Raw genomic sequence first — 27,174 nt, forward strand, 5'->3', positions numbered from 1 at the left:
ATGAACGTGGTACCTTCAGGCATTTGGAAATTGCTCCCAAGGATGAACCAGACTTGTGGAGGTCTACAATTTTTATTCTGAGGTCTTGGCTGATTTCTTTTGATTTTCCCATGATGTCAAGCAAAGAGGCACTGAGTTTGAAGGTATGTGTAACGATCCCGGCAGTCTGAGTCGGGTCCTGTCTGTGGACTAGTTTTTTCTGCTCGGGATCTCCAGTTTCCCGAGGGTTCTGGAACGCTCCGGGGAGCTCTCTTGATTTCCGCACCTGCATCCCATCAGCAATCTGCACACCTGGTCCTGATCATCACCCTTCTTAGGCTCTGGCCTAACATCCATTCCCTGCCGGATCGTTAGCCATGAACAGTAGGTTTACCAGAGTATCAGTCTTAGAGCTTCTAGCGTTAGTTTTGTTGTTTTGCACCTTGTTGGTTTGTTGTTTACTTACCTCCGTTTTGTTCCATCTGCAGTCACTCGTCCGGAACCTTCATCCAACCTCTGCCTGGTGGTCGGCGGCTGCCGAGCCATGATTGGATCAACCACTGCACCCCCAACAACTAACCAACACCGCCCGCTCTGTTCCCTGGATTATTCAGCATCACTCTTGAATTTGTAAATAAACACTCACCTTCGTTTCAACTTACCTTGTCCTGGTCTGCTTCTGGGTTCTGGCTTTGTAACTCGTGACAGAACGATCCGGCCTGGATCTAAGAACGGCAAGGCGGACGCCTTGTCTCGGATGTTCTCCAAGACGGAGGAGGGTGGGTCCAAGACCGAGACAATTCTCCCCCGGAACTGCGTCGTGGGAGCTGTTAGGTGGAAGATTGAGGAGGAGGTGATGGCGGCTCTTCGGACGCAGCCCGGTCCCGGTAACGGTCCACCCGGTCGGTTGTTTGTGCCTGAGTCGGTTCGTCCTGCGGTCCTCAAATGGTCCCACGCCAGCAAGATGGCTTGTCACCCTGGCGTGGCTCGGACGATGGCGTTTCTTCGCAGACGTTTTTGGTGGCCTGCCATGGCCGAGGATACTCGGGGTTATGTTGCTGCCTGTCCAGTGTGTGCGCAGAATAAGGGTACCAATCGGCCCAGCTCTGGACTACTTCACCCCCTTCCTATTCCCCGGCGACCATGGTCGCATCTGGCCCTGGACTTTGTCACTGGGTTGCCCGCTTCTGAGGGGAACACGGTCGTTCTGACTATCGTGGACAGATTCAGCAAGTTCGCCCCACTTTGTGCCAATTGCCAAGCTTCCCTCTGCCTCGGAGACGTCCGAGATCCTGGTTAGGGAGGTTTTCAGGGTCCACGGGTTGCCCAGTGATCTCGTTTCCGACCGTGGCCCTCAGTTTACCTCTGCTGTCTGGAAGTCCTTCTGTTTGGCCATTGGAGCTACAGTCAGTCTCACATCTGGTTTTCACCCCCAATCTAATGGTCAGGCGGAGAGAGCCAACCAGAAGATGGAATCCACGCTACGCTGCCTGGCCTCTTCCAACCCCACCTCCTGGGTCTCTCAGTTGCCTTGGGTTGAGTATGCCCACAATACTCTCCCTACATCTGCCACTGGGATGTCTCCCTTCCAGTGCCTGTATGGCTACCAACCTCCCTTGTTCCCTTCTCAGGAGAAGGAGCTCTCAGTGCCTTCTGTTCAGGCCCATATTCGTCGTTGCCACCGGACCTGGCATCGGGCCAGAAAGGCACTCCTTAGAGTTTCGGACCGGTATCAGCTCCAGGCGAATCGTCGCCGGATCCCCGCTCCCACCTACACCATCGGAGATAGGGTCTGGTTGGCCACACGGGATCTTCCTTTACGGACTGAGTCTAGGAAGTTGTTAACAAGTTCATTGGTCCGTTTGTGGTGGAGAAGGTGATCAACCCGGTGGCAGTTCGACTCAAACTCCCGAGGACGCTCAGAGTCCATCCCACCTTTCATGTCTCCTGCCTCAAGCCTGTTTTCCTCAGTCCTCTGTTGCCTCCTCCGCCTCCTCCTCCTCCTCCTCGGATGATCGGAGGTGGTCCTGCCTACACGGTGCGACGCATCATGGATTCCAGACGGCGGGGCGGGGTTTCCAGTATCTCGTGGACTGGGAGGGTATGGTCCTGAAGAGAGGAGTTGGATTCCGCGGCGACAGATCCTAGATGCTGACCTCATCCGTGACTTCTACCGCCTCCATCCTGGCGCTCCGGGAGTCCGCCCGGTGGCGTTCGTCGGAGGGGGGTACTGTAACGATCCCGGCAGTCTGAGTCGGGTCCTGTCTGTGGACTAGTTTTTTCTGCTCGGGATCTCCAGTTTCCCGAGGGTTCTGGAACGCTCCGGGGAGCTCTCTTGATTTCCGCACCTGCATCCCATCAGCAATCTGCACACCTGGTCCTGATCATCACCCTTCTTAGGCTCTGGCCTAACATCCATTCCCTGCCGGATCGTTAGCCATGAACAGTAGGTTTACCAGAGTATCAGTCTTAGAGCTTCTAGCGTTAGTTTGTTGTTTTGCACCTTGTTGGTTTGTTGTTTACTTACCTCCGTTTTGTTCCATCTGCAGTCACTCGTCCGGAACCTTCATCCAACCTCTGCCTGGTGGTCGGCGGCTGCCGAGCCATGATTGGATCAACCACTGCACCCCCAACAACTAACCAACACCGCCCGCTCTGTTCCCTGGATTATTCAGCATCACTCTTGAATTTGTAAATAAACACTCTCCTTCGTTTCAACTTACCTTGTCCTGGTCTGCTTCTGGGTTCTGGCTTTGTAACTCGTGACAGTATGCCTTGAAATACATCCACTGGTACACATCCAATTGACTGAAATGATGTCAATTAGCCTATCAGAAGCTTCTAAAGCCATGAATTTCTGGAATTTTCCAAGCTGTTTAAAGGCACAGTCAATTTAGTGTATGTAAACTTCTGACCCACTGGAATTGTGATACAGTGAATTATAAGTGAATCTGTCTGTAAACAATTGTTGGAAAATTACTGTAAACTTGCACAAAGTAGATGTCCTAACCGACTTGCCAAAAGTATAGTTTGTTAACAAGAAATTTGTGCAGTGGTTGATAAACAAGTTTTTATGACTCCAACCTAAGTGTATGTCAACTTCCAACTTCAACTGTAAATGTAATATTTCAGATTTTTGTTTTTAATAAATGTTCTAAAAAGTTAAAATCTGTTGTTTTTTTGTCATTATGAGGTATTGTGTGTAGATTTAATGGTGAAAAAACAATTTAATCAATTTTAGAATAAGTCTGTAATGTAACAAAATGTGGAAAAAGTGAAGTGGTCTGAATACTTTCCGAATGCACTGTATACCCTTCTAGTGAAATAATACTGACTCTTCGCCATGCAGATGGACCTCAAAGTAGGTTTGCAGATGAGTAAACTCTCTTGGCACACCTTTTGGATTGTTATGTTATTTAGAATGGTCAAAAACTGTCTGCCAGGAAGTGTTCTAGGCTGTATATAATGAAAAGGTGTGAGATGCTGTGTAGAGTTTCTCGCTCTCAATTGTTGTTTTGTTTTGATTGTGGAAATATTACCCGACTTTTTCCCTCGCCTCAAATCCTAGGTTCGCTTCCTTTGCATTCATTACATTGTAGAGCGAGAGGCACTGGAGGAAAATAAATGCGGCATGCATTGACACTTTGCTTATCCTTACAGAGAGAGACTGACAACAGAGTAACAACAGCCAGCCAGAAACAGCATCCTCAGAGGACTTGGGAAATACATACTGTACTGTTGGAGAAATGTTAAGGTGAAAATACAAGAGTGTACATAGGATTGCCACATAGAGTATTAGAAAAAAATTGACAGTGAATGATTATTGAGAAACCTGTTGTACACCTTCGCCTCCTCTCGGTCCCACTGCCTGGCTGTGAAATTAAGGCCATTACAGAAAATGATTCCAACTGCAGGCAGCCAAGAGGTTGAGTCCCTAATAACAGCATATCCCTGATTGCTCCTAAGTGCCCCCAGGCTCTGGGTGCTGAAGATACTTTCTCCTAATTTTGATTGACAGGTGCAGTATGGTCAATATCAACCATCAACACCTTTCAAGGCTGATATTTGAAACTACTGTAAAACTCAAGACCATCTTTGTCAAAAACCATTAGGATGCTTGTGTCATTAGTAAGTATGGATGTCGAAGAGTAAGGTTTTATTACAATGGCAGGATTATGAGAAATGTACTGGGTGGGGATGGATCACCAAGTCACTGATGTACAGTACGATATTACACAATTTTTCATTGTGAGACAGAGTTTTTTTTTGAAAGACGAAAGACACGAAAGCCTGATTATGAACTTGTGTGACATGACAATTTATCATCCCTGTTTCCACATGCAAACGGGCTAGTTGTTAGGATGGTACTTTTTGTGTGGTGTGTGGTAGGAATAGACTATGAGACTGCCTCAGTCAATGAATTCAAGCATTCAGTAGAAAGAATCCAAATATAATCTTAAATTCAACTACAATATGATGGAGTAGAATTTTGATGTGAATAACACATTCCTGAAAGGATGTATTGTCTGTCAAATGATGTAGTACTGTAGAAAACATAATCAGGATTCAAGGGCAGATTTGATTGCTTATAACTCAAACAGTTAGGTAGAGTCTTTGTACAAATCTTTCTAAATTAGTTCATTGTATTGTGAAAAAAAGTTAACCCATCGTTGGCTCAAGTTACAATAACTGTTCCAGTTTCTTCGCATTACAACTCTTGCGTGGCCAATACGGCACAGTACTGTCAGTAGTGGCGCCAAAATGAATACACATGCTTATCTTTGCTCCTCATGGTTCATATTCTTGATGTTCTCCCTTCAAAGCTTCGGAAACTATATCAATACCTGTAAGGAGACGGAGCATATTTAAAGATGCATAACAACCTCATTGCATGCTGTTGCATCACGGCGAGTTACAGTACTGTCAATTGTATTCATGCACCTTGGCAAGCTGTTGAGAAGGAGCCCGAGAAGCTGCCTCTTCTCCATATTGCATCACAAAACTTTATCAAAACAGAGGAGACCATGCGGTGAGATATTCATACACAAAAGTCTTCCTGTGTCAAATAATCTTCAATTACCGAAATTGGGTAAAAACAACAAGATCTCAGTAAGACTTTTTATTAAGGTTTGATTTAACTATTCATTGTTTGGGTTTGGGACACTGGGCAAATGAGACTGCTATTTCTCACTGTAGAGCTGGTTTAGAACCAAATATGACATCTCATATTCAGTAGTTTATGATAAGAAAATCCCCTAAAATCTTCATTATCTTTTCTGCAAGTAAATTGGATGAATTCTTACTTCTTAGGAAAATATTTAATTAGAAGAATGTCATTGTTGATGAGGTCGAATCTTTATGGAATGATAAATAATAATTACTTTAAAAGGGGTAAGCACTATATGTAATGCCTATATAACTAATGGCTGAATACAATCCCAGGGCACGTGCTCTCTCTCTCTCTCTCTCAACACACAGACACACACACAAGGCAAGCACATGTGCATGTACTGTATGCACATAGACACACCATAGGGAGTGCAAAAATGTGTGTGTGTAAATGCCACTGTTCACATGATCTGACCAGAACTATTAGCCCACATAGATAGGAGGCTGATCACCACAGGAGGAGCGTCTGGCTAATTTGCAAAAAGGCTCTTTAAGAGGTCCAAGAGCGTGCAAGCCATTCATCACACACGCCTCTGCAGAGCGCCAAGCCTGCTTTGTCTCCGATGGGCCTTTCAAGTACAAAGCCTCATCGAGAGGAGACACAAAACAAACAGCAAACTCTCTCTCCTCCTCCCTCTGTTACCCTCGATTTCCTCCTCCCTCTATACCCCACCCATCTGGATACCGGAGTTGTGCAAAGGCAAAGAAAATGTGTGTGTGTGTGTGTGTGTGTGTGTGTTATGCCTGCTGATATTTATTGCAGGCAAAAAGGCAGCTCTGCATCGCCATCTCCTCAAAACAGCCCTATTTTTCTTCTCAAAGCCTATCTGGTTCACCTTGATAAGATAATTAGACACTGACATATCATAGAATTTTTTATGTTCAAAAGAATTGAAAGAAGTCCCCTCAGTCTTTTGAGGAACTGAATGTCCTTTTTATTGTCCACAAAAATGATAAAAACATCCGCAAACATCACATATTTATGCCTCTTCAAAATAAATAAGAATAATGTTTGATTAACATGTTGTCTTCCAATGGGAACAGTTCATAAGGCATTTTGTTTGAAAGAAAATACTTATTTTGCCTCCTGTTTTCTCGCCATACAGTGTGTGTCCCTTATCAATTAACAAAATGTTTCATTCTGCAGAGTAATTTTTGGACAAACAGATTTGCTGCATTTACTGTGAGCTACAGGAGAGCAATGTATTTTAGTTATGTAACCCATTTCAGCCCAGCACTGAAACCCATTCAAACAAGCCTTCACTTTATTCAAGTCAAAGTTGCAAGTATCTTACAAGGTCCAACATCAACTGAAATCCTTGGGAAAAGCTCTTTTAAAGAGTAAATGTTGTACTGTGAATTCCAAATTCCTTTGCAAATAATGAAAAATACTTAAAGGTTCAATCCAGGTGAATATGGATTTCCATCTCAACCATAACGTTACATCATTGTTATTACATCATTATTACATAAAATTGGACTTGGCAATAGAAAGAGTCAGGCCTAAGGAAAACAGACTTCAAAGGCAAACACCACATTCTAACAGCTGTTAAATGCAATGTTAAAAGGAGAAAGTGTACGCTTACACACCATTTCTTTGTAAAGAAGAGGCAGATTTCAGAGCTCTCTCAGGAAATTAACAGCAGTGGTTCCTTTTCAACAGATCTGTACACTTGACTACTTGTCACAAATAGCAATGAAAGATATTATTGGTTTTTCTCTGCGAGTCTGACTTAATACGTTTCCTTCGTAATCTCTGTGAAAAACACTGAACAAAAACAAAACATTGACACTCTTAATGACTTTCAAATGAATAGTTGAGTGACTACTCTAACGATTAGCAGCCAGGGACCGAGCACTTCAGGAGAAATGTATTTTTTTAAACAAAAAGAGCAAGGGAATGCATCAAAGCAAGACTGCTGGGTCTGTGCCCATGGCAGGAATGAGAGAACAGGTGCCTCCACATAAATATACTGTAGCCTATCATGTACGCAGTCGGTCTCTGGACCTCAGCCCAACTTTGAAACCTTTTAATGCCTTTGCTCACAAGGTTTCCTCTTCAGTCAAGTCACTTTTGAAGTGACTTGTCAAAACTTGCCAAGTCATCCCTTTTGAAAATCCAAAATCCAAGGCAGGTAAACAAACCCAACCTTTGAAGTCAAGATGTTGTATTTTTCCAATCTCACTTTGTTTTCACAGACTCTCACCCCCTTCTCTGCACTTTGGTAGTTCAGTTGTTAATTTTCTTTTTTTATCACAATACATTTTTTGTCTAAGTTCATGAAAGTTTTGGCTATGACAACACGCTGTTGCCGTTGCTATTGCCGTCGCTGTTGCCATACAGGTCGGCTAGCTTTTTGAAACGTGGCCCCCAGTTGCTGAGATAGTCGTAGTTCTGCTCCGAGTCTGTACTTAGTGACTCCAAGGAGCTTAACGACTCAGCTACCGAGCCACTCCCTTCAAAGGCGTACGTCTGCAAAGAGTCGTATGGCGGAGCTGACGGCTCAACATCTGCATCCTTCAGCCGGTCCCAGATGAACTCTTGGAACACCACATTGTCTGGCAGGGTCTTGAAGACAGGCCGCGATGAGGAGGACGTCGGGTAGGGGAAGAAAGTGGGGGTGTCAGGGGTGACGTCTCGCCTGACCTTGGGGTCTCTAATAATGTTGAGGTTGCGGAGGGCTACCATGTCGAAGGCCTTCGTGTCTTCCTCTCCTCCACCCTCGTCATCGTAACGGACGATGTTCTCCCTCACGTCCCTCTCCTCCTCCAGAATCAACGGCTCCTTCTTCCTCCGACGCATCGACACGATCAGCAGCACCATCACTGAACAAGGGAAGAGAAGAGAAAGGGGGGAGGGGCAGGGTAAATGTTTATTCATCACCAGTTTAGGACACTTGCAATGATCTGTTCTTCAATATAAAGGCATAGTACATTTAGGATGATACATCTACATTAAATAATAGCCCATATGTGATAAATGTGAAAATGAATTTTTTTAACATTTCATTTGAATATATCCTTCATTTCTCTCCTCTATCCTCCATTTTGCTCACCACTTCCACGTCCCAAAACCGGAATTTCAGAACTTCCCAGAACTTCCCATCCAATCCCTGGTCCCATATATTATTGCTGAAAATAACTCTCAGAACCCAAGCAAACTGGCAAATGTCTAATGATCCGTCATCCATCAATGTCGCACTGGTGCTAGTGAAATATCGCTCCGTGGGCCCAGATTTCTTCCCTTAACTGCGTCTGGCTTCCGCGGGCTAGAGTGAAGGTACCGGGAAAGTGAAGGCAAACACCGCTTCACACCTCGTAATAAGAGAGAAAATGGAGAAGATGGAGGGGTGGAAGGGGTGGGGAAGACGCAGATGAATGGAGAGCCTTCTGACTGCTGTTTGGTGACCACTTTCTGACTGCATGGCTCTACTACACTGCAATGTGTTACTACTCCACCAGTGGTACTGCTCAATCATGGTTCAATCTGTCAATACCACTGGACTGTTGCCCTCACTACTACTACACGCTTAAAAAAAGAAGGCGCTATCTAGAACCTAAACTGTTTTTTCAGTTGTCCCCATAGGCGAACCCTGTGAATAATATTTTTTGGTTCCAAGTAAAACCCTTTCCACAGAGGGTTCTACATGGAACCCAAAAGAGTTCTAGCTGGAAGAACCCTTTTGGAACCCTTTTTTCTAAGAGTGTGCTGACCATCCATTGGAATGTTGTGTAATTGTATAGCTTTTGTAAAATTCTATGTTGAAAGATGACATCCCTTGGAATCTATGAGAAGAACAGTACATTGGTTTGCCTCTGATTGTAGTATAAACTAAAAATAAATGATTCTATATAGTACCAAATATATTTGTCTCTTAACGATAGTGGATCCTTTTTGGTGCTATATAGAACCCTCTTTTAAAGGTTCTATAAAGAACCATGCACATACGGTTCTAAATGGAACCAATATGGTGCTATATAGAACCTTTTTACAAAGGTTCTATATAAAACTATTAAAAAAGGTTCTATATAGCACTACAAAGTGTTCCGCTATCATTACAACCCTTTTTTGTGCCACACTTTATATAACCTTAATGGATAAGTGTTCTATTAACCCTGTAAGGTCGATGTCCATGCCCTCTGGGAAATCTAATTAGTATAATGAAAAAATTCCAACACAAATCTTTCAGTTTAAGCTAGAGATATGTTTTTTTTTCGCATCTGCGGTGAAAGGTGACAGAGCTAGAGCGTTGTTTGTCAGACCATGAGACATCCCGAAAATCGGTCTTCTCACAAAATCGTCTGTAGCGTCCGAACGGAAAGATGAGACTCTCACGAACACGATGGTGTTCTCTGTTTTGCTCTACGGCTATAGCCAACTTCTTTCTGTAGCGTCCGAACAGCATGGGCTAAACACTACATGTTGGCCCACAGGCCTCACAAGAATCATCTGAAGGTCCCCCCGGTACCAGTTGAAAAAATTAATGGAAGTATATATGGAGACTGTTTAGTGGCAAAAATAAGGGGTTAAATAGACACTTCAGAACAAACATCATTTCGATTTTTTTTTTTTTGGGGGGGGGGACTATCTGTTGTTCCATGTAGTGAATCTGTTATTCAATGTGTTTGTATGGGCTAATAGCAGTAAGGCCAAATAAAACATTTCATCCATTTATTTATTTATATTTTTTATACTTCAAGGGTGTTTTAAAATTCAAACTCAAATAGCTAAATAATCTTTGGTTAATTCCATACAGTTTAGTAACCCCCTAAGGATTATGATCCTGTTCAAAATATGTTCTAGATCTTGAGGTGCAATCTGTTAAAATAGATCCTGAAGGAAGATGGATTGCATTCACTGGTTAATTACACATTAAATAGCCTAACAATGAGGAAAAAAGTAGTCGGCTTAAGGAAAAATTCAGCCACTATTCATTATTGAACTCAGCGGGTTTTGTCTAGATAATAGCCTACACAAAAGGGCTGCAATATTCAAGGTAAATTAAATCAAATGAAATCCAACTTCAGACTCCCCTTTTGTTTCTGTGTCACTTTCTCTCTTTCTCTTTGAAAAAAGAATCTGTCTGTGCTTGTCGTCCTCTTTATTTCTACATAGAGGCCTATAGTATCCATAGCCACGGGAATTAGGGGTGATGTAGCACCCCCTGATAAAAATAAATAAATATATATACATATATACATACACACACACATATACATATATATACATACAAGTTTGGACACACCTACTCATTCAAGGGATTTTCTTTATTTTTAAAACATTTTACATTGTAGAATAATAGTGAAGACATCAAAACTATGAAATAACATATCTGGAATCATGTAGTAACCATAAAAGTGCTAAACAAATCAAAATATATTTTATATTTGAGATTCTTCAAATAACCACCCTCTGCCTTGATGACAGCTTTGCGCACTCTTGGCATTCTATCTCTCAACCAGCTTCATGAGGTAGTCACCTGGAATGCATTTCAATTAACAGGTGTGCCTTGATAAAAGTTAATTTGTGGAATTTCTTTCCTCCTTAATGCGTTTGAGGCAATCAGTTGTGTTGTGACAAGGTAGGGAGGGTATACAGAAGATAGCTCTATTTAGTAAAAGACCAAGTCCATATTATGGCAAGAACAGCTCAAATAAGAAAAGAGAAACGACAGTCATCATTACTTTAAGACATGAAGGTCAGTCAATACTCAAAATTTCAAGAACTTTGAAAGTTTCTTCAAGTGCAGTAGCAAAAACCATCAAGCGCTATGATGAAACTGGCTCTCATGAGGACCGCCACAGGAATGGAAAACCCGGAGTTACCTCTGCTGCAGAGGATAAGTTCAATAGAGTTACCAGCCTCAGAAATTGCAGCCCAAATAAATGCATCACAGAGTTCAAGTAACAGACACATCTCAACATTAACTGTTCAGAGGGGACTGTGTGAATCCGGCCTTCATGGTCGAATTGCTGCCATGAAACCACTACTAAAGGACACCAATAAGAAGAAGAGACCAGCTTGGGTCAAGAAACACGAGCAAAGGACATTAGACCAGTGGAAATTTGTCCTTGTGAGATTTTTGGTTGCAACCGCCGTGTCTTTGTGAGACGCGGTGTGGTTGAACGGATGCATGGAGGAAGAGGTGTAATGGTGTGGGTGTGCTTTGCTGGTGACACTGTCTGTGATTTATTTATAATTCAAGGCACACTTAACCAGCATGGCTACCACGCCATCCCATCTGGTTTGGGCTTAGTGGGACTATCATTTGTTTTTCAACAGGACAATGACCCAACACACCTCCAGGCTGTGTAAGGGCAATTTTACCAAGAAGGAGAGTGATGGAGTGCTGCATTAGATGACCTGGTCTCCACAATCCCCCGACCTCAACCAAATTGAGATGATTTGGGATGAGTCGGACCGCAGAGTGAACGAAAAGCAGCCAACAAGTACTCAGCATATGTGGGAACTCCTTCAAGACTGTTGGAAAAGCATTCCAGGTGAAGCTGGTTGAGAGAATGCCAAGAGTGTGCAAAGCTGTCATCAAGGCAATGGGTGGCTATTTGAAGAATCTCAAATATAAAATATATTTTGGTTACTACATGATTCCACATGTGTTATTTCATAGTTTTGATGTCTTCACTAGTATTCTACAATGTAGAAAATAGTAAAAATAAAGAAAACCCTTGAATGAGTAGCTGTTCTAAAACTTTTGACCGGTAGTGTACATTACATTTTTTAAAGCTGCTAATGAGAACCTTGATGACCTTGTAGGCGTATGTCGCACGTCACTACCTCACAGGAGAGGCATTTGAACGTAATTTCTTATAAAAAAAAAATCTAAATAGTTTTTTGCCAGACACCTTCTGGAACATGTGAACCTTCATGTGCCTTAATAACAAACTTGTACGCCATCTGTAAATAGAAATTAAATTGTTAAATAACAAGCCTAGTTGATTTAGCCACTGAAAAAGACAGGAACCTTTAGCCATGATTGGCTGAGATAATAGCTGGGCTGGACATGCCGAGAGATGAGTTTGGATTGGTCTGCCATGTAGCATGCCTATAACATGAGCAGCTCAGTATGTGTAGATAATCCTTGCTTCAACCGCTTTTTGAAAGATATGACGTTAGCCATGGAGAACTGCAAAAGTGTTGCTACATTTCTCAACAACATTGCTGCCCTGAATTCAGCAGGCACTATCAACAAAGATCAGTGGGAAAATGTTGTGGACTACTTTCTGCACATGGTCAGTGTGAACTGGACTAACTCGAGAGAACGCGGGCCAAACAAGCTATACAAACAAAACGGAAACGACACAGGACATCATACTTAGTTAGCTCAAGGGGTTCCAGTCTGCCATGAAGTGTTCATCCATGTATATGGGTAAGAGTCTAGCTAAATTTTCAGATATTATACATTTCAAATTTGGTCAAAAAGTCATTTTCATTGCAAGTTAAAGCGTACTGTTATCTAGCTAGCGAACGTTAGCTTGCTGGCTCGCTAGTTAACATAATGTGTATGATCTGTGTAGTAATATTATTCATATCTCAGAAAGCCATTTACATTGCTAGTTATAGACAAATGTTATTTAGCTAGCTAACATTGAACCTAGTTGGTTAGCTTTAGCTACCTGCAGATTCATATTACAGCCTTTCATGTATGGTGGCTAACTATGACAATCCGTTTGTATTGCTACTGCGTGGGTCGGGATTATGGTTTGTTGTCTAAACAAAAGACTCCACTTCGCCAGATGATTACATGACCTATCAAATTAGCCAGGTGTGTCTGGGGGTGAGTACGGCCATCTATTGTATTTCATGAACATGTGTACATGTCTAGACAATAGTGACCCATCCACTTAGCTAAATGTGGCTGGGTGATGGTTATAGCATTTATTTCACATGATCCATCAATTTAGACAAGTGTGTCAAGGTAAGCAGCATCTAATAATTATAAAATATTTATAAAATATTTTTATCTGGACACTTTCTACTTTTGATATTGCTACTATGCAAATATGCAAGTAACCATTTCACTGTACCGTTTACACCTTCTGTATCCTGTGTCTGTGACAAATAAACGTTGATTTTATTTGATATAGTGTGTGTTTACCAGAGATGGTAATGTAAAGAACAACATGACCTGCACCAAAGTCAGATTAGGATGTAGGCCTAGGACTAGATAAAGTGTACCAAAGTATACTATTTTGTAGCTCTGAGTCTCTACTTTTATCCAATGTAAAAAACAAAATTTCAAATTTTGCAACATTAGACCGAATCGAGGTGGTGGGTCGCATATTAATTTTCCTCATACCTCTGGGGTGTCGCCTTTAGATCAAAGTATTGCTTTTGCTTACCTGTGGCTTTTAGATGATTTCTCATTACAGCTTCCCTTACAGTGCTTAAATACCCTTGTACCTTTTGCACATACTGAGAAACATACTTGCTCCTTTCGTTTTGTTGTCTTCCCATAAGCACATCCACAGGTAAAGTAATTTCAGTACCGAACAGCACCTTGTATGGTGTGAACCCAGTGGAAGATTGAACACTTCTCCTGTATGCCATCATCACATATGGGAGAATCTCATCCCAATTTTTGGGATTGTCATCAACAAAAAGTGACAGCATGTTGATCAGAGTTCTGTTAATTATTTCCACTACACCATCCGATTGTGGGTTGTGGTTCTTGTTTTATTCATTTGTAACGGATTGCACATTTCTCTAAAAAGAGTGGATTCAACATTTCTCCCCTGGTCGCTATGTTTCAACACAAATTCCTCTACCAGTTTCTTGGCCACCTAATAAAGTAATCTGACACTACCATAATGTGCTTGTTACCTCATCCAGTCTCTGTAAAAGGACCAATTAAGTCTACAGCTATCCTCTCAAAAGGGCGGCCTGTGACTGAACTTGTCATGGGTGCTCTGGAGGCTGGACCCTGTAACTTGTACGCAGCGCATGCCACACAGCCCTTACACCACTGCTTTATGGCTCTCTGCCAGCCTGGCCAATAACATCTTGCTCTGATTTTACTGGTGTGTAAAATCCTAAATGGCCTCCTGTTCTGTCATTGTGGATAAAAGTAAGTATCTCATGTACAAGCTCATCTGGTACAACCCCTCTCCAGGTAGTGTCGTAGTCATAATTTTGACTCAAGGCATAACACCCCATTCTTCATATGTAATGCCCCCCACACTTGTTCGAATGGCTTGAATTTTGTCTCAGTTTGCATTTTAACAGGGAGCTCTGCTCTACCCTCAGTTTTCAATTTATTTTACTGGGAGCCACTGGGTCTCTATCCTGTGCTTCCAAAAGGAATGCTGCATTTATGGGGACTGACTGGGTTGTTTGAGCTCTGACTGCAGACTCAAAAGCGACACCCTGAGGCTTGTGGACACTGGCTCTCAGATTGACTGCAGGCCGTGTCTACACTCTCTGTGGGTCGGCCTGACGCACCATCTGCATTTTTCCTGGCCTGTGGACAATATCCTAGTCGAACTGATCCAGCTTCTTTAGCCATCTAGGTAACTGTCCCTCAGGTTGTTTGAAGTTATTCAGCCACCTCAGTGAGCTGGGATCAGTTCTCAGTAGAAATTTCCTCCCCAGCAGAAAGTGTCTGAAATGTTTAAGAAACACTACCACAGCAATAACTTTCTTCTTGGTAGCTGAGTACTTCCTCTCCTGTTTTGACAACGCCCAACTGGCATATGCTACTACTCTCTCTCTACCCTCGTGTTTCTGGGAGAGGAATTGCACTTATGCCTGTGTCACGTGTCAGTATCCAGAATGAAATTGATATTTGGGTCAGGGAAAGCAAGTATGCAGGATGTGGTAAGTTTGGACTTTAGTTCATTAAAGGCCACTTCACATGCTGCGTTCCACTCAAACGTTTTACATTTAAAATTTTAGTCATTTAGCAGACGCTCTTATCCAGAGCGACTTACAGTTAGTGAGTGCATACACTTTTTTCCATACTGGCCCCCCGTGGGAATCAAACCCACAACCCTGGTGTTGCAAGTGCCATGCTCTACCAACTGAGCTACAGGAGGTACAGGTTTTCCCCTAATCTGTCAATGAGTATGTTTACATGCACACTAATAATTTGATATGAAACTGATTATGGCAGTAGGCCGAGTATGGAAATAGTAATGTAAACACCTTACTCTGCTTATCTTAATCGGCTTAAGGTCAAAATCGAAGTAAACATATGCCTATTAAAACAGCGGTGTATTTGATCTGTGCATGTGCCAGCACCAGTAGTAGTCTTATGTGCGAGTGAAGTGATGCATCTTACAAATAGTTTTCACATACAAACTTTATATGTCCGAACTCAGAATCAAATTAGCTTCGCAAAAATAACATGGTCACTGTGATAGAGGGTTTATTTTGATTGCCGATTTTCTGCATTAACAAAAGTCCCTTCAGGTAGCCTGATTTAAAATGTGTCCATGTAAACAGGATTATTAGGGAAAATCGTTCTTCTTGTAAAGCATGTAAAAGTTTTAAACGAACTATTATAGTAATCTGATTTTAAACAAACTATTATAGTAATCTGACTATCCATGTGACCATGCTTACTCTGTACAAAGGCTCAGCCATAGCTGCGGAATACTATAGTATGACGCCAGGCCTAAAAACCTTCTTGCCTCTTACAGTGTCTTGGAGCCAGACTGTCTCTGTTTTGATGGGGTTAGTGGACACTCCCTCAGCCGAGATGATGTGTCCCAGGTTGCTCACCTGTGACCTGAACAAATGGCACATAGATGGTTTCACATGAAGTCCTGCCTGTTCCAATCTGCTGAAAACTTTGTCTAGGAGCTTCACATGCTCTTGGAATGTATGACCAAACACTATAATGTCATCTAAAGTACACCAGACATGTTGTCCACTGTAAGTCAGCCAACACCAGGTCCTTGAGACACTGGAAGATGCTTAGAGCATTCGTCAACCCAAACCCCATGACCTGGAATTTGAAAAGCCATCTAAGCAGTTTTGCAACGATCCTCGGGGTGCATCTCGACTTGCCCGTACCCAAGTCTAAAGTGGAAAACCACTGGGCACCGGCAAGCGAGTGCAAGGTCTCATCTATCCTATGAAGTGGAAATGCATCTTTTACAGTATTCTCGTTAAACCTTCTGTATTCCGCACAAAACTTATTTCTTACTAACACCACTGGTGCTGCCCGTGGACTGCTGGATGGGTTAACATGTCTTGCAAATGCTTGTCAAACTCTGCTTGCAGATGAACAGGCACCCGCCTCAATGCTTGTTTGATAGGCCTGGTATCCCTTGTGTTTATCCTATGCTGGACTAATTTTGTGCAGCCCAAGTCAAAGTTGCCAGTGCTAAACACTCGCACATACCTCCTCACCATTTTCTATTACAGCTCTCAGCTGCACCTCAGTTAGCTGGCTACAATCTATGTCCAGCTTTTGCATTAACTGTTCTACGTCCCACTTTGCTGTGGTGGGAGAGTATGTCGGCTGGTTAGAATCCTGTAGGCTAGCATGGATAGTGTCTTCACTACCCTTCTCCCAGATAGAGAAATCCCGCAGTTCAGTGCCCTCCCTCAGTAACTGTTGTTCAGGGGTTACATTCATCACACACACAGGCAGTTTACCCTTCACTGAGATGCCAACGCTACATGCTACCAACAGGTTACTTACTGTATATCAGTGACTTTAGCACACGGCTCAGGAAGACCCTCAGTTTGTCATTGTTTACTGTGCCCTCAACCAGTTATAAACATTTCACTTCTGGAGGGGATATCGTGTCATTCATCACCACCACTTTACACATTCCCCATGCCCCTCCCCTGAAAATCAACAGAATCTGTTTCTCATGTTTTCTTTTGCAAATTCAGTACAGACCTGTATTTTACCAGGAAGTCTGTCCCTATCAGTGCACACTGGTCTGCGTTGCTAGCGACAACAAAGTCCCAGATCAGATTCAGACCATCAATGCTCATGACCGTGGACCAGCTCCCCAGGACTGAGAGAAACTGTAAATGTGCTACTTTTCTGTGGTATGGTTGCAGTGTACCATTATTACATCCAGTAGCATTTCTGCTATACCTGTTCGTGAACCATGGAAATCTATGGCCTTCGAGTCCACCATGACCTCACACTCAAAGTCAGCAATTTTGCACTCCCCACACTTGAAACTTTTGAGCGTGAAAAACCCAGCAGCGTTAAAGTTCTTGACACAAACCAGTGCGCCTGGCACCTACTACCCCATTCAAAGGCCCTACTATCATACCCCGTTGTCTTGCCCATTAACCCTCTGAATGGCACACATACACAATCCATGTCTTAATTGTCTCAAGGCATAAAAATCCTTATTTAACCTGTCTCCTCCCCTTCATGTACACTGATTGAAGTGGATTTAACAAGTTACATCAATAAGGGATCATAGCTTTCACCGGGATTCACCTGGTCAGTCTAGGTCATGGGAAGAGCAGGTGTTCTTAATGTTTTGTACACTCAGTGTATGTTTATGTCACAAAAATGATACATTTGTTGTGTTGCCTACTGCTATGAACTGTTACATAAGCATCATATGTTGCTTTCGCAGTAGTTGTGTTTATAATCATTAATCACTCAATAAGTCATTAGTAGTAGCTGGGACTGTGGTCCTCTTCTTTTTCTCATTCAGACAAAGCTAGACAGAGGGGCCAGGGTAGAGAGACAATAATTTGGTTTGAGTGACAATAGTCATGGCAACAGAAGTCTGGTGTTGAGGGGTTGCTCCTTAAACGCACAGCGAAAAATAAAAAGGTGCTAAATCTTATCCAATAATGGTGTCAACTTTCTTTACAGTTTCAAATGTGGCTAGAACCATGCGGATATGTATCTCCAAAAAGGATTTTGATCAAAGCTAAAAATCGGGAAAAATACAATATGTTGAGCCTGTATGTCACGTACACTCCCTCTCCGGCGTTCGAGGTCACCGGTCCTGGGATTCATCATTACGCGAACGTCATCATCAGGCACACCTGGACTCAATCACATTCCTGATTACCACCTCAGTCACCGGCTTCATCAAATCAAATCAAATTATATTGGCCACATGCGTTGACTACAACAGGTGCAGACATTACAGTGAAATGCTTACTTACAGCCCTTAACCAACAGTGCATTTATTTTTTTTATAAAAAAGTAAAATAAAACAACAACAAAAAAATGTTGAGAAAAAAAAGAGCAGAAGTAAAAATAAATTAACAGTAGAGAGGCTATATATACAGGGGGGTACCAGTGCAGAGTCAATGTGCAGGGGCACCGGCTAGTTGAGGTAGTTGAAGTAATATGTACATGTGGGTAGAGTTAAAGTGACTATGCATAAATAATTAACAGAGTAGCAGCAGCGTAAAAAGATCGGGTGGGGGGTGGGGGTGGGGGGGCAGTGCAAATAGTCTGCGTAGCCATGATTAGCTGTTCAGGAGTCTTATGGCTTGGGGATAGAAGCTGTTGAGAAGTCTTTTGGACCTAGACTTTGCACTCCGGTACCACTTGCCGTGCGGTAGCAGAGAGAACAGTCTATGACTAGGGTGGCTGGAGTCTTTGACAATTTTGAGGGCCTTCCTCTGACACCGCCTGGTGGATGGCAGGAAGCTTGGCCCCAGTGATGTACTGGGCCGTATGCACTACCCTCTGTAGTGCCTTGCGGTCGGAGGCCGAGCAGTTGCCATACCAGGTGGTGATGCAACGAGTAAGGATGCTCTCGATGGTGCAGCTGTAGAATTTTTTGAGGATCTGAGGACCCATGCCAAATCTTTTCAGTCTCCTGAGGGGGAATAGGCTTTGTCGTGCCCTCTTCACGACTGTCTTGCTGTGTTTGGACCATGATAGTTCATTGGTGATGTGGACACCAAGGAACTTGAAGCTCTCAACCTGTTCCACTACAGCCCCGTCGATGAGAATGGGGGCGTGCTCAGTCCTCTTTTTTTTCTCCTGTAGTCCACAATCATCTCCTTTGTCTTGGTCACGTTGAGGGAGAGGTTGTTATCCTGGCACCACACGGCCAGGTCTCTGACCTCCTCCCTATAGGCTGTCTCATCGTTGTCGGTGATCAGGCCTACCACTGTTGTGTCATCGGCAAACTTAATGATGATGTTGGAGTCGTGCCTGGCCATGCAGTCATGGGTGAACAGGGAGTACAGGAGGGAACTGAGCACGCACCCCTGAGGGGCCCCCGTGTTGAGGATCAGTGTGGCAGATGTGTTATTACCTACCCTTACCACCTGGGGGCGGCCCGTCAGGAAGTCCAGGATCCAGTTGCAGAGGGAGGTGTTTAGTCCCAGAATCCTTAGCTTAGTGGTGAGCTTTGAGGGCACTATGGTGTTGAATGCTGAGCTGTAGTCAATGAATAGCATTCTCACGTAGGTGTTCCTCTTGTCCAGGTGGGAAAGGGCAGTGTGGAGTGCAATAGAGATTGCATCATCTGTGGATCTGTTGGGGCGGTATGCAACGTGGAGTGGGTCTAGGGTTTCTGGGATAATGGTGTTGATGTGAGCCATGACCAGCCTTTCAAAGCACTTCATGGCTATAGACGTCAGTGCTACGGGTCGGTAGTCATTTAGGCAGGTTATCTTAGTGTCCTTGGGCACGGGGACTATGGTGGTCTGCTTGAAACATGTTGGTATTACAGACTGAGTCAGGGACATGTTGAAAATGTCAGTGAAGACACTTGCCAGTTGGTCAGCACATGCTCGGAGTACACGTCCTGGTAATCCGTCTGGCCCTGCGGCCTTGTGAATGTTGACCTGCTTAAAAGTCTTACTTCCATTGGCTACGTAGAGCGTGATCACATAGTCATCCGGAACAGCTGGTGCTCTCATGCATGCTTCAGTGTTGCTTGCCTCGAAGCGAGCATAGAAGTGGTTTAGCTTGGCTGGAAGTCTTGTGTCACTGGGCAGCTCGCGGCTGTGCTTCCCTTTGTAGTCTGTAATAGTTTTCAAGCCCTGCCACATCCGACGAGCATCAGAGCCGGTGTAGTACGATTCAATCTTAGTCCTGTATTGACTCTTTGCCTGTTTGATGGTTCGTCGGAGGGCATAGCGGGATTTCTTATAAGCGTCCGGGTTAGAGTCCCGCTCCTTGAAAGCGGCAGCTCTACCCTTTAGGTCAGTGTGGATGTTGCCTGTAATCCATGGCTTCTGGTTGGGGTATGTACGTACGCTCACTGTGGGGACGACATCATTGATGCACTTATTGATGAAGCCAGTGACTGATGTGGTGTACTCCTCAATGCTATCTGAAAAATCCCGGAACATGTTCCAGTCTGTGCTAGCAAAACAGTCCTGTAGCTTAGCATCTGCGTCATCTGACCACTTTTTTATTAACCGAGTCACTGGTGCTTCCTGCTTTAGTTTTTGCTTATAAGCAGGAATCAGGAGGATAGAGTTATGGTCAGATTTGCCAAATGGAGGGCGAGGGAGAGCTTTGTATGCGTCTCTGTGTGTGGAGTAAAGGTGGTCTAGAGTTTTTTTTCTCCTCTGGTTGCACATTTAACATGCTGGTAGAAATTAGGTAGAACGGATTTAAGTTTCCCTTCATTAAAGTCCATGGCCACTAGGAGTGCTACCTCTGGATGAGCGTTTTCCTGTCCACTTATGTCCTTATACAGCTCATTCAGTGCAATCTTAATGCCAGCATTGGTTTGTGCTGGTAAATAGACAGCTATGAAAAATATAGATGAAAACTATCTTGGTAAATAGTGTGGTCTACAGCTTATCATAAGATACTCTACCTCAGGCGAGCAAAACCTCGAGACTTCCTTAGTATTTGATTTTGTGCACCAGCTGTTGTTTACAAATATACACAGACCGCCACCCTTGTCTTACCGGAGTCAGCCGTTCTATCCTGCCGATGTAGCGTATAGCCTGCTAGCTGTATGTTGTCCATGTCTTCGTTCAGCCACGACTCGGTGAAACATAAGATATTACAGTTTTTTATGTCCCGTTGGTAGGATAACCATAATCTTAGGTCATCCAATTTATTCTCAAATGATTGAACATTGGCTAATAGGATTGATGGAAGAGGCAGTTTACTCGCTCGCCGTCGGATCCTTACAAGGCACCCCGACCTATGTCCACGATATCTCTGTCTCTTTCTCATGCGAATGACGGGGATTTGGGCCTTGTCGGGTGTAGGATATCCTTCGCGTCCGACTTGTTGAAGAAAAATGATTTGTCCAATACAAGGTGAGTAATCGCTGTCCTGATATCCAGAAGCTCTTTTTGGTTATAAGAGACGATGGCAGAAACATTATGTACAGAATACATTTCAAATAACGCGGAAAAACACACATAATAGTACAATTGGTTAGAGGGCTGTATGTCACGTACACTCCCTCTCCGGCGTTCGAGGTCCCCACAGTGACCGTAGGTACATATCCCAACCAGAAGCCATGGATTACAGGCAACATCCACACCGACCTAAAGGCTAGAGCTGCCGCTTTCAAGGAGCGGGACACTAATACGGACGCTTATAAGAAATCCCACTAAGCCCTCAGACGAACCATCAAACAGGCAAAGCGTCAATACAGGACTAAGATTGAAACCTACTACACCGGCTATGACGCTCATCGGATGTGGCAGGGCTTGCAAACTATTACAGACTACAAAGGGAAACCCATCCGCGAGCTGCCCAGTGACGTGTGCCTACCAGATGGGCTAAATGCCTTTTATGCTCGCTTTGAGGCAAGCAACACTGAAGCATGCATGAGAGCACCTGCTGTTCCGGACGACTGTGTGAGAAAGACCTTTAAACAGGTCAACTGTCACAAGGCCGCAGGGCCAGATGGATTACCAGGACGTGTACTCAGAGCATGCGCGGACCCCCTGGCAAGTGTCTTCACTGACATTTCCAAACTCTCCCTGACTGAGTCTGTAATACCTACATGTTTCAAGCAGACCACTATAGTCCCTGTGACCGAGAAAGCGGAGGTAACCTGCCTAAATGACTACCACCCCGTAGCACTCACATCGGTAGCCATGAAGTGCTTTGAAAGGCTGGTCATGGCTCACATCAACACCATCATCCCGGAAACCCTAGACCCACTCTAATTTGCATACCGCCCCAACAGATCCACAGAAGACGCAATCTCAATCGCACTCCACACTGCCCTTTCCCACCTGTACAAAAGGAACACCTATGTGAGAATGCTGTTCATTGACTACAGCTCAGCGTTCAACACCACAGTGCCCACAAAGCTCATCACTAAGCTAAGGACCCTGGGACTAAACACCTCCCTCTGCAACTGGATCCTGGACTTCCTGACGGGCCGCCCCCAGGTGGTAAGGGTCGGCAACAACACATCTGCCACGCTGATCCTCAACACGTGGGCCCCTCCTGTACTCCCTGTTCACCCACGACTGCATGGCCAAGCACGACTCCAACACCATCATTAACTTTGCTGACGATACAACGGTGGTGGGCCTGATCACCGACAACGATGAGACAGCCTATAGGGAGGAGGTCAGAGACCTGGCAGTGTGGTGCCAGGACAACATCTTCTCCCTCAACATGAGCAAGACAAAGGAGATGATCGTGGACTACAGGAAAAGGATGGCCGAACACGCCCTCGTTCACATCGACGGGGCTGTAGTGGAGTGGGTTGAGAATTTCAAGTTTCTTGGTGTCCACATCACCAACAAACTATCATGGTCCAAACCCACCAAGAAAGTTGTGAAGAGGGCACGACAATGTCTTTTCCCCCTCAGGAGACTGAAAGGATTTGGCATGGGTCCCCAGATCCTCAAAAAGTTCTACAGCTGCACCATCGAGAGCAGTTGCATCACCGCCTGGTATGGCAACTGCTCGGCATCCGACCGTAAGGCGCTACAGAGGGTAGTGCGTACAGCCCAGTACATCACTGGGGCCAAGCTTCCTGCCATCCAGGACCATTATACTAGGCGGTGTCAGAGGAAGACCCAAAAAATTGGCAAAGACTCCAGTCACGGCAAGTGGTATCGGAGAGCGAAGTCTAGGTCCAAAAGGCTCCTTAACAGCTTCTACCCCCAAGCTATAAGACTGCTGCACAATTAATCAAATGGCCACCCATTCTATTTACATTGACAATCCCCCCCCTCCCCCTCCCCCTCCCCCCTTGTTTTTACACTGCTGCTACTCACTGTTTATTATCAATGCATAGTGACTTTACCCCTACCTACATGTACAAATTATCTCGACTAACCTGTACCCCCGCACATTGACTCGGTACCAGTACCCCCTGTATATAGCCTTGTTATTGTTATTTTATTGTGTTACTTTTTATTTAGTAAATATTTTCTTAACTCTATATCTTGAACTGCATTGTTGGTTAAGCATTTCACGGTAAGGCCTACAGCTGTTGTATTCGGCGCATGTGACACATAAAATTTGATTGGATTAACAGGTTAATATCAAGCCCTTTATGTTTTTGTTAAGTATCTCATGGAATGTAGGCCTACATTGAACACCACACATTGGCTGCTACTGTAGGCTGAATGATAGAACAGCTATTTCCATGTTAAAATGTTATGGGATGCATTTTCTCCATTATTTTTGATGGTAGGCGACTCTTGAAACTGTAACTTAATGTGGGTACAGCCTCAGTGTTCACAGTAAACGTGCGCTGGAAGTTGCACAGAATTTCCACAACGTTCAAGTTTGCACTCAGCAGACATGAAATTTGCTCAGTGTCGAGGGAACATTGCATGTAGCCTATGTATCTTGTAATGTAGTCATTTTAAGCATAATTTTATCATTCACGTGTTTGTCACAATTGCAAATACTTCGGCAACTTTGTATTTGTAGTCGACTTCGTTCTGAAGTTATCGGCAGCCACAGTCTGATAGAAAGCCTAAACATCTTGATTCTATGTTTAACAGAGATCTTTTGTGAATAAAGTGACGCAAAAAAGCATTTGATGATGCACTTTGGCTGCTCTACGTAGGGTATGGATCAGTCGTAGATATGCGAAGGTTTTTAAGAGCCACATTACTAACGAAGGCTCTGGGAAACACCTCATATACTAAAGATACATCGTCAGAAGGTTCTAACGATGATCATAACGCTACGAAGGCTCTTGGAAACGAGGCCCTGTTCTACTCTACTACGGATGGAGGACACCTGGGCTGAAAGCACCTGAGGACGCAGCAGCAGCTGCAACACCCCTAGTCTAATTCGGGGCTCTCCTCTCAGCCCAAACAATGCAATCATTCGCAATCACGGCCCCAATTGCAGTGCCACAGATTGAAATAGGCGTTGATGGAGACGCGCAAGATCTGGGAGCCAGGACGGAGAGGAGAGAGAAAAGGGTTGTGCACAGGGTGTTAATGCAAGAGGGGGAGTTAGGGAGGGATGGAGGAGGGTCACGCAGAGAGAAGGGGAAGGGGAGAGCAGAGAAGAAGAAGTGGAGGAGAGAGAGAATGGAGTATAAGGAGACAAAGTTTAGCAGCACAGACTGATGAAGGCAGATAAGGACTCATGCACCCATGGGTCAGCTCACGCACACGCACACATATACACGCATTCGCACACACACAGACATTGGCTTGGACTGGAAGCCATTAGTTCTAAGCCTCTGGCCTGGGGCCATGCAGTGGCTTTTCATTAGCAATGCTGGGTTCAGAACTCCACCACTACCTCTTTCCCCTGTTGCTCTTTTCCTCTTCTCATTTATTACAAAATCTCCTTTGCAATAAAAATAAGTTAAACTTTTTGCGAACTAAAATGAAAGTGAGTTTTGGCTGGCCATATAAAAAAAACGATGATTTTGTTAGTGTATATCCTATTAAGACTCTATATCAACGTTCACTAAAGTTCACCAGCGCATTAAACTATTATTTTGACTGTGCTGTGGGTTGGTGTAAAAATCCTATCTCTGGATTTAATGGGCAATAATAAAGAACATTTGTGATGGTTCACTGTTGCATTTTCTTTGTGGCTTAGTTTATAAAATCTCATTTACAAATGCAATCATTAATAGAAAAAGCTCATTGTAAATGTGGCTAGCGTTATCATCATGTGAGAGACAAGTCATAAACCCAGGCACAGTCACAACCTGCCAAAAAGTGAGAATCCTTTACACACACTGTACCTTATCCCTATATCCACAAACGCATGCCCATACCCTGCAAACAATTAGTCGTTAGGACGTCCCCGGGACGTCACGAAATGGTTGCCTGAAGGTTGCCTGAAGGTCTGGAGGTCTTGTCTAGTTCCCGGTTTGTCCCGGGGACGTCCCGGAGGACATTTCTAGGACTTTCTTGGGATGCTGGGTCATGGTCCCCTCAAGGTTTTTGTCTATTTCCCGGTTTGTCCCGGGGACGTCACATGATGGTCGCAAAGAAACGTTCTCCCCCCAAAGAAAGACAATCTAACCAGGGCACGTGCACCCTAGTTTCATTACACATCACCCCTTGTTACTGTTGCCAAGTACATCAAGGCCCGGATTGGTGAACCACTGATCCAGTTACAGCTCTTTGGCAATGATAGACACCCACACACAAACAGTGCTTTTAACATTGTGTTTTCAAGTGACATATTTGACACACAGTACATGACTACACTGTGTATGTGTATTCATACAGTAATTATCATTTAACATGTCCTAACCTGGAATTTGAAATCACAACCTCTTGGTTCATAGCATTCTAATCTTCGCCACCATGTCCGTATCAATGAGTACGGTTACATGCACACAATAATGTGATTATTGTGGATAGTCAGCATAATATAATAGTTCAATTAAAACGTTTACATGCTTTGCAAGAAGAATGATTCCTGTAATAATCCTGTTTATATGGGCACATCTGAAATCAGGCTACCTGATGGCACTCTGATAAATGCAGAAAATCGCCAATCAAAATAAACGTTTTACCACAGCGACCATGTAATCTTTGGAAAGCATATTTGATTCTGAGTTCGGACATATAAAGCTTGTACAGTAAAGGACAAAAATATTTGATCCCCTGCTGATTTTGTACGTTTGCCCACTGACAAAGAAATGATTAGTCTATAATTTTAATAGTAGGTTTATTTGAACAGTGAGAGACAGAATAACACAAAAAAATCCAGAAAAATGCATCTCAAAATGCATTTTAATGAGGGAAATAAGTATTTGACCCCCTCTCAATCAGAAAGCGTTCTGGCTCCCAGGTGTCTTTTATACAGGTAACAAGCTGAGATTAGGAGCACACTCTTAAAGGGAGTGCTCCTAATCTCAGCTTGTTACCTGTATAAAGGACACCTGTCCACAGAAGCAATCAATCAATCAGATTCCAAACTCTCCACCATGGCCAAGACCAAAGAGCTCTCCAAGGATGTCAGGGACAAGATTGTAGACCTACACAAGGCTGGAATGGGCTACAAGATCCTCGCCAAGCAGCTTGGTGAGAAGATGACAACAGTTGGTGCGATTATTCGCAAATGGAAGAAACACAAAAGAACTGTCAATCTCCCTCGGCCTGGGGATCCATGCAAGATCTCACCTCGTGGAGTTGCAATGATCATGAGAACGGTGAAGAATCAGCCCAGAACTACACGGGAGAATCTTGTCAATGATCTCAAGGCAGCTGGGACCATAGTCACCAAGAAAACAATTGGTAACCCACTACGCCGTGAAGGACTGAAATCCTGCAGCGCCCGCAAGGTCCCCCTGCTCAAGAAAGCACATATACATGCCCGTCTGAAGTTTGCCAATGAACATCTGAATGATTTAGAGGAGAACTGTGTGAAAGTGTTGTGGTCAGATGAGACCAAAATGGAGCTCTTTGGCATCAACTCAACTCGCCGTGTTTGGAGGAGGAGGAATGCTGCTAACATCACAGTACAGTTGAAAAATATATGGCAAATAGAAATCCAATATGGATGGTATTAAGAGATAGATGGGTGGTGTTGAACGGAGTTGAAGGATGGGACTAATAACATCTAACAACAAGCAATAACTACAAGATAACTAATAATGTAAGCATACTGTGTCCATAATAAGCATAATAAGTATATAGGTTATAGGTTGAGAGCTTTTGTGAAAGAGCAC

The 27,174-nt window shown here is 43.8% G+C and overlaps 1 protein-coding gene across 2 annotated transcripts in view; it reads right to left on the minus strand.

Moving 5' to 3' along the window:
• Positions 1–6,082: 6,082 nt before the first annotated feature.
• LOC121550060 (cadherin-7-like) overlaps positions 6,083–27,174 on the minus strand; it is a 200,304-nt gene continuing 179,212 nt past the window's right edge. For both annotated transcript variants that reach the window (XM_041862168.1, XM_041862170.1), the window contains one exon: positions 6,083–7,974. In XM_041862168.1, coding sequence (XP_041718102.1) covers positions 7,442–7,974 — 533 coding nt within the window. In that variant the 3' untranslated portion in view covers positions 6,083–7,441. The remainder of the gene's footprint in view (positions 7,975–27,174) is intronic.

The sequence above is a fragment of the Coregonus clupeaformis genome, chromosome 34, assembly GCF_020615455.1.
Source record: "Coregonus clupeaformis isolate EN_2021a chromosome 34, ASM2061545v1, whole genome shotgun sequence".
In the NCBI taxonomy this organism is placed as follows: domain Eukaryota; kingdom Metazoa; phylum Chordata; class Actinopteri; order Salmoniformes; family Salmonidae; genus Coregonus; species Coregonus clupeaformis.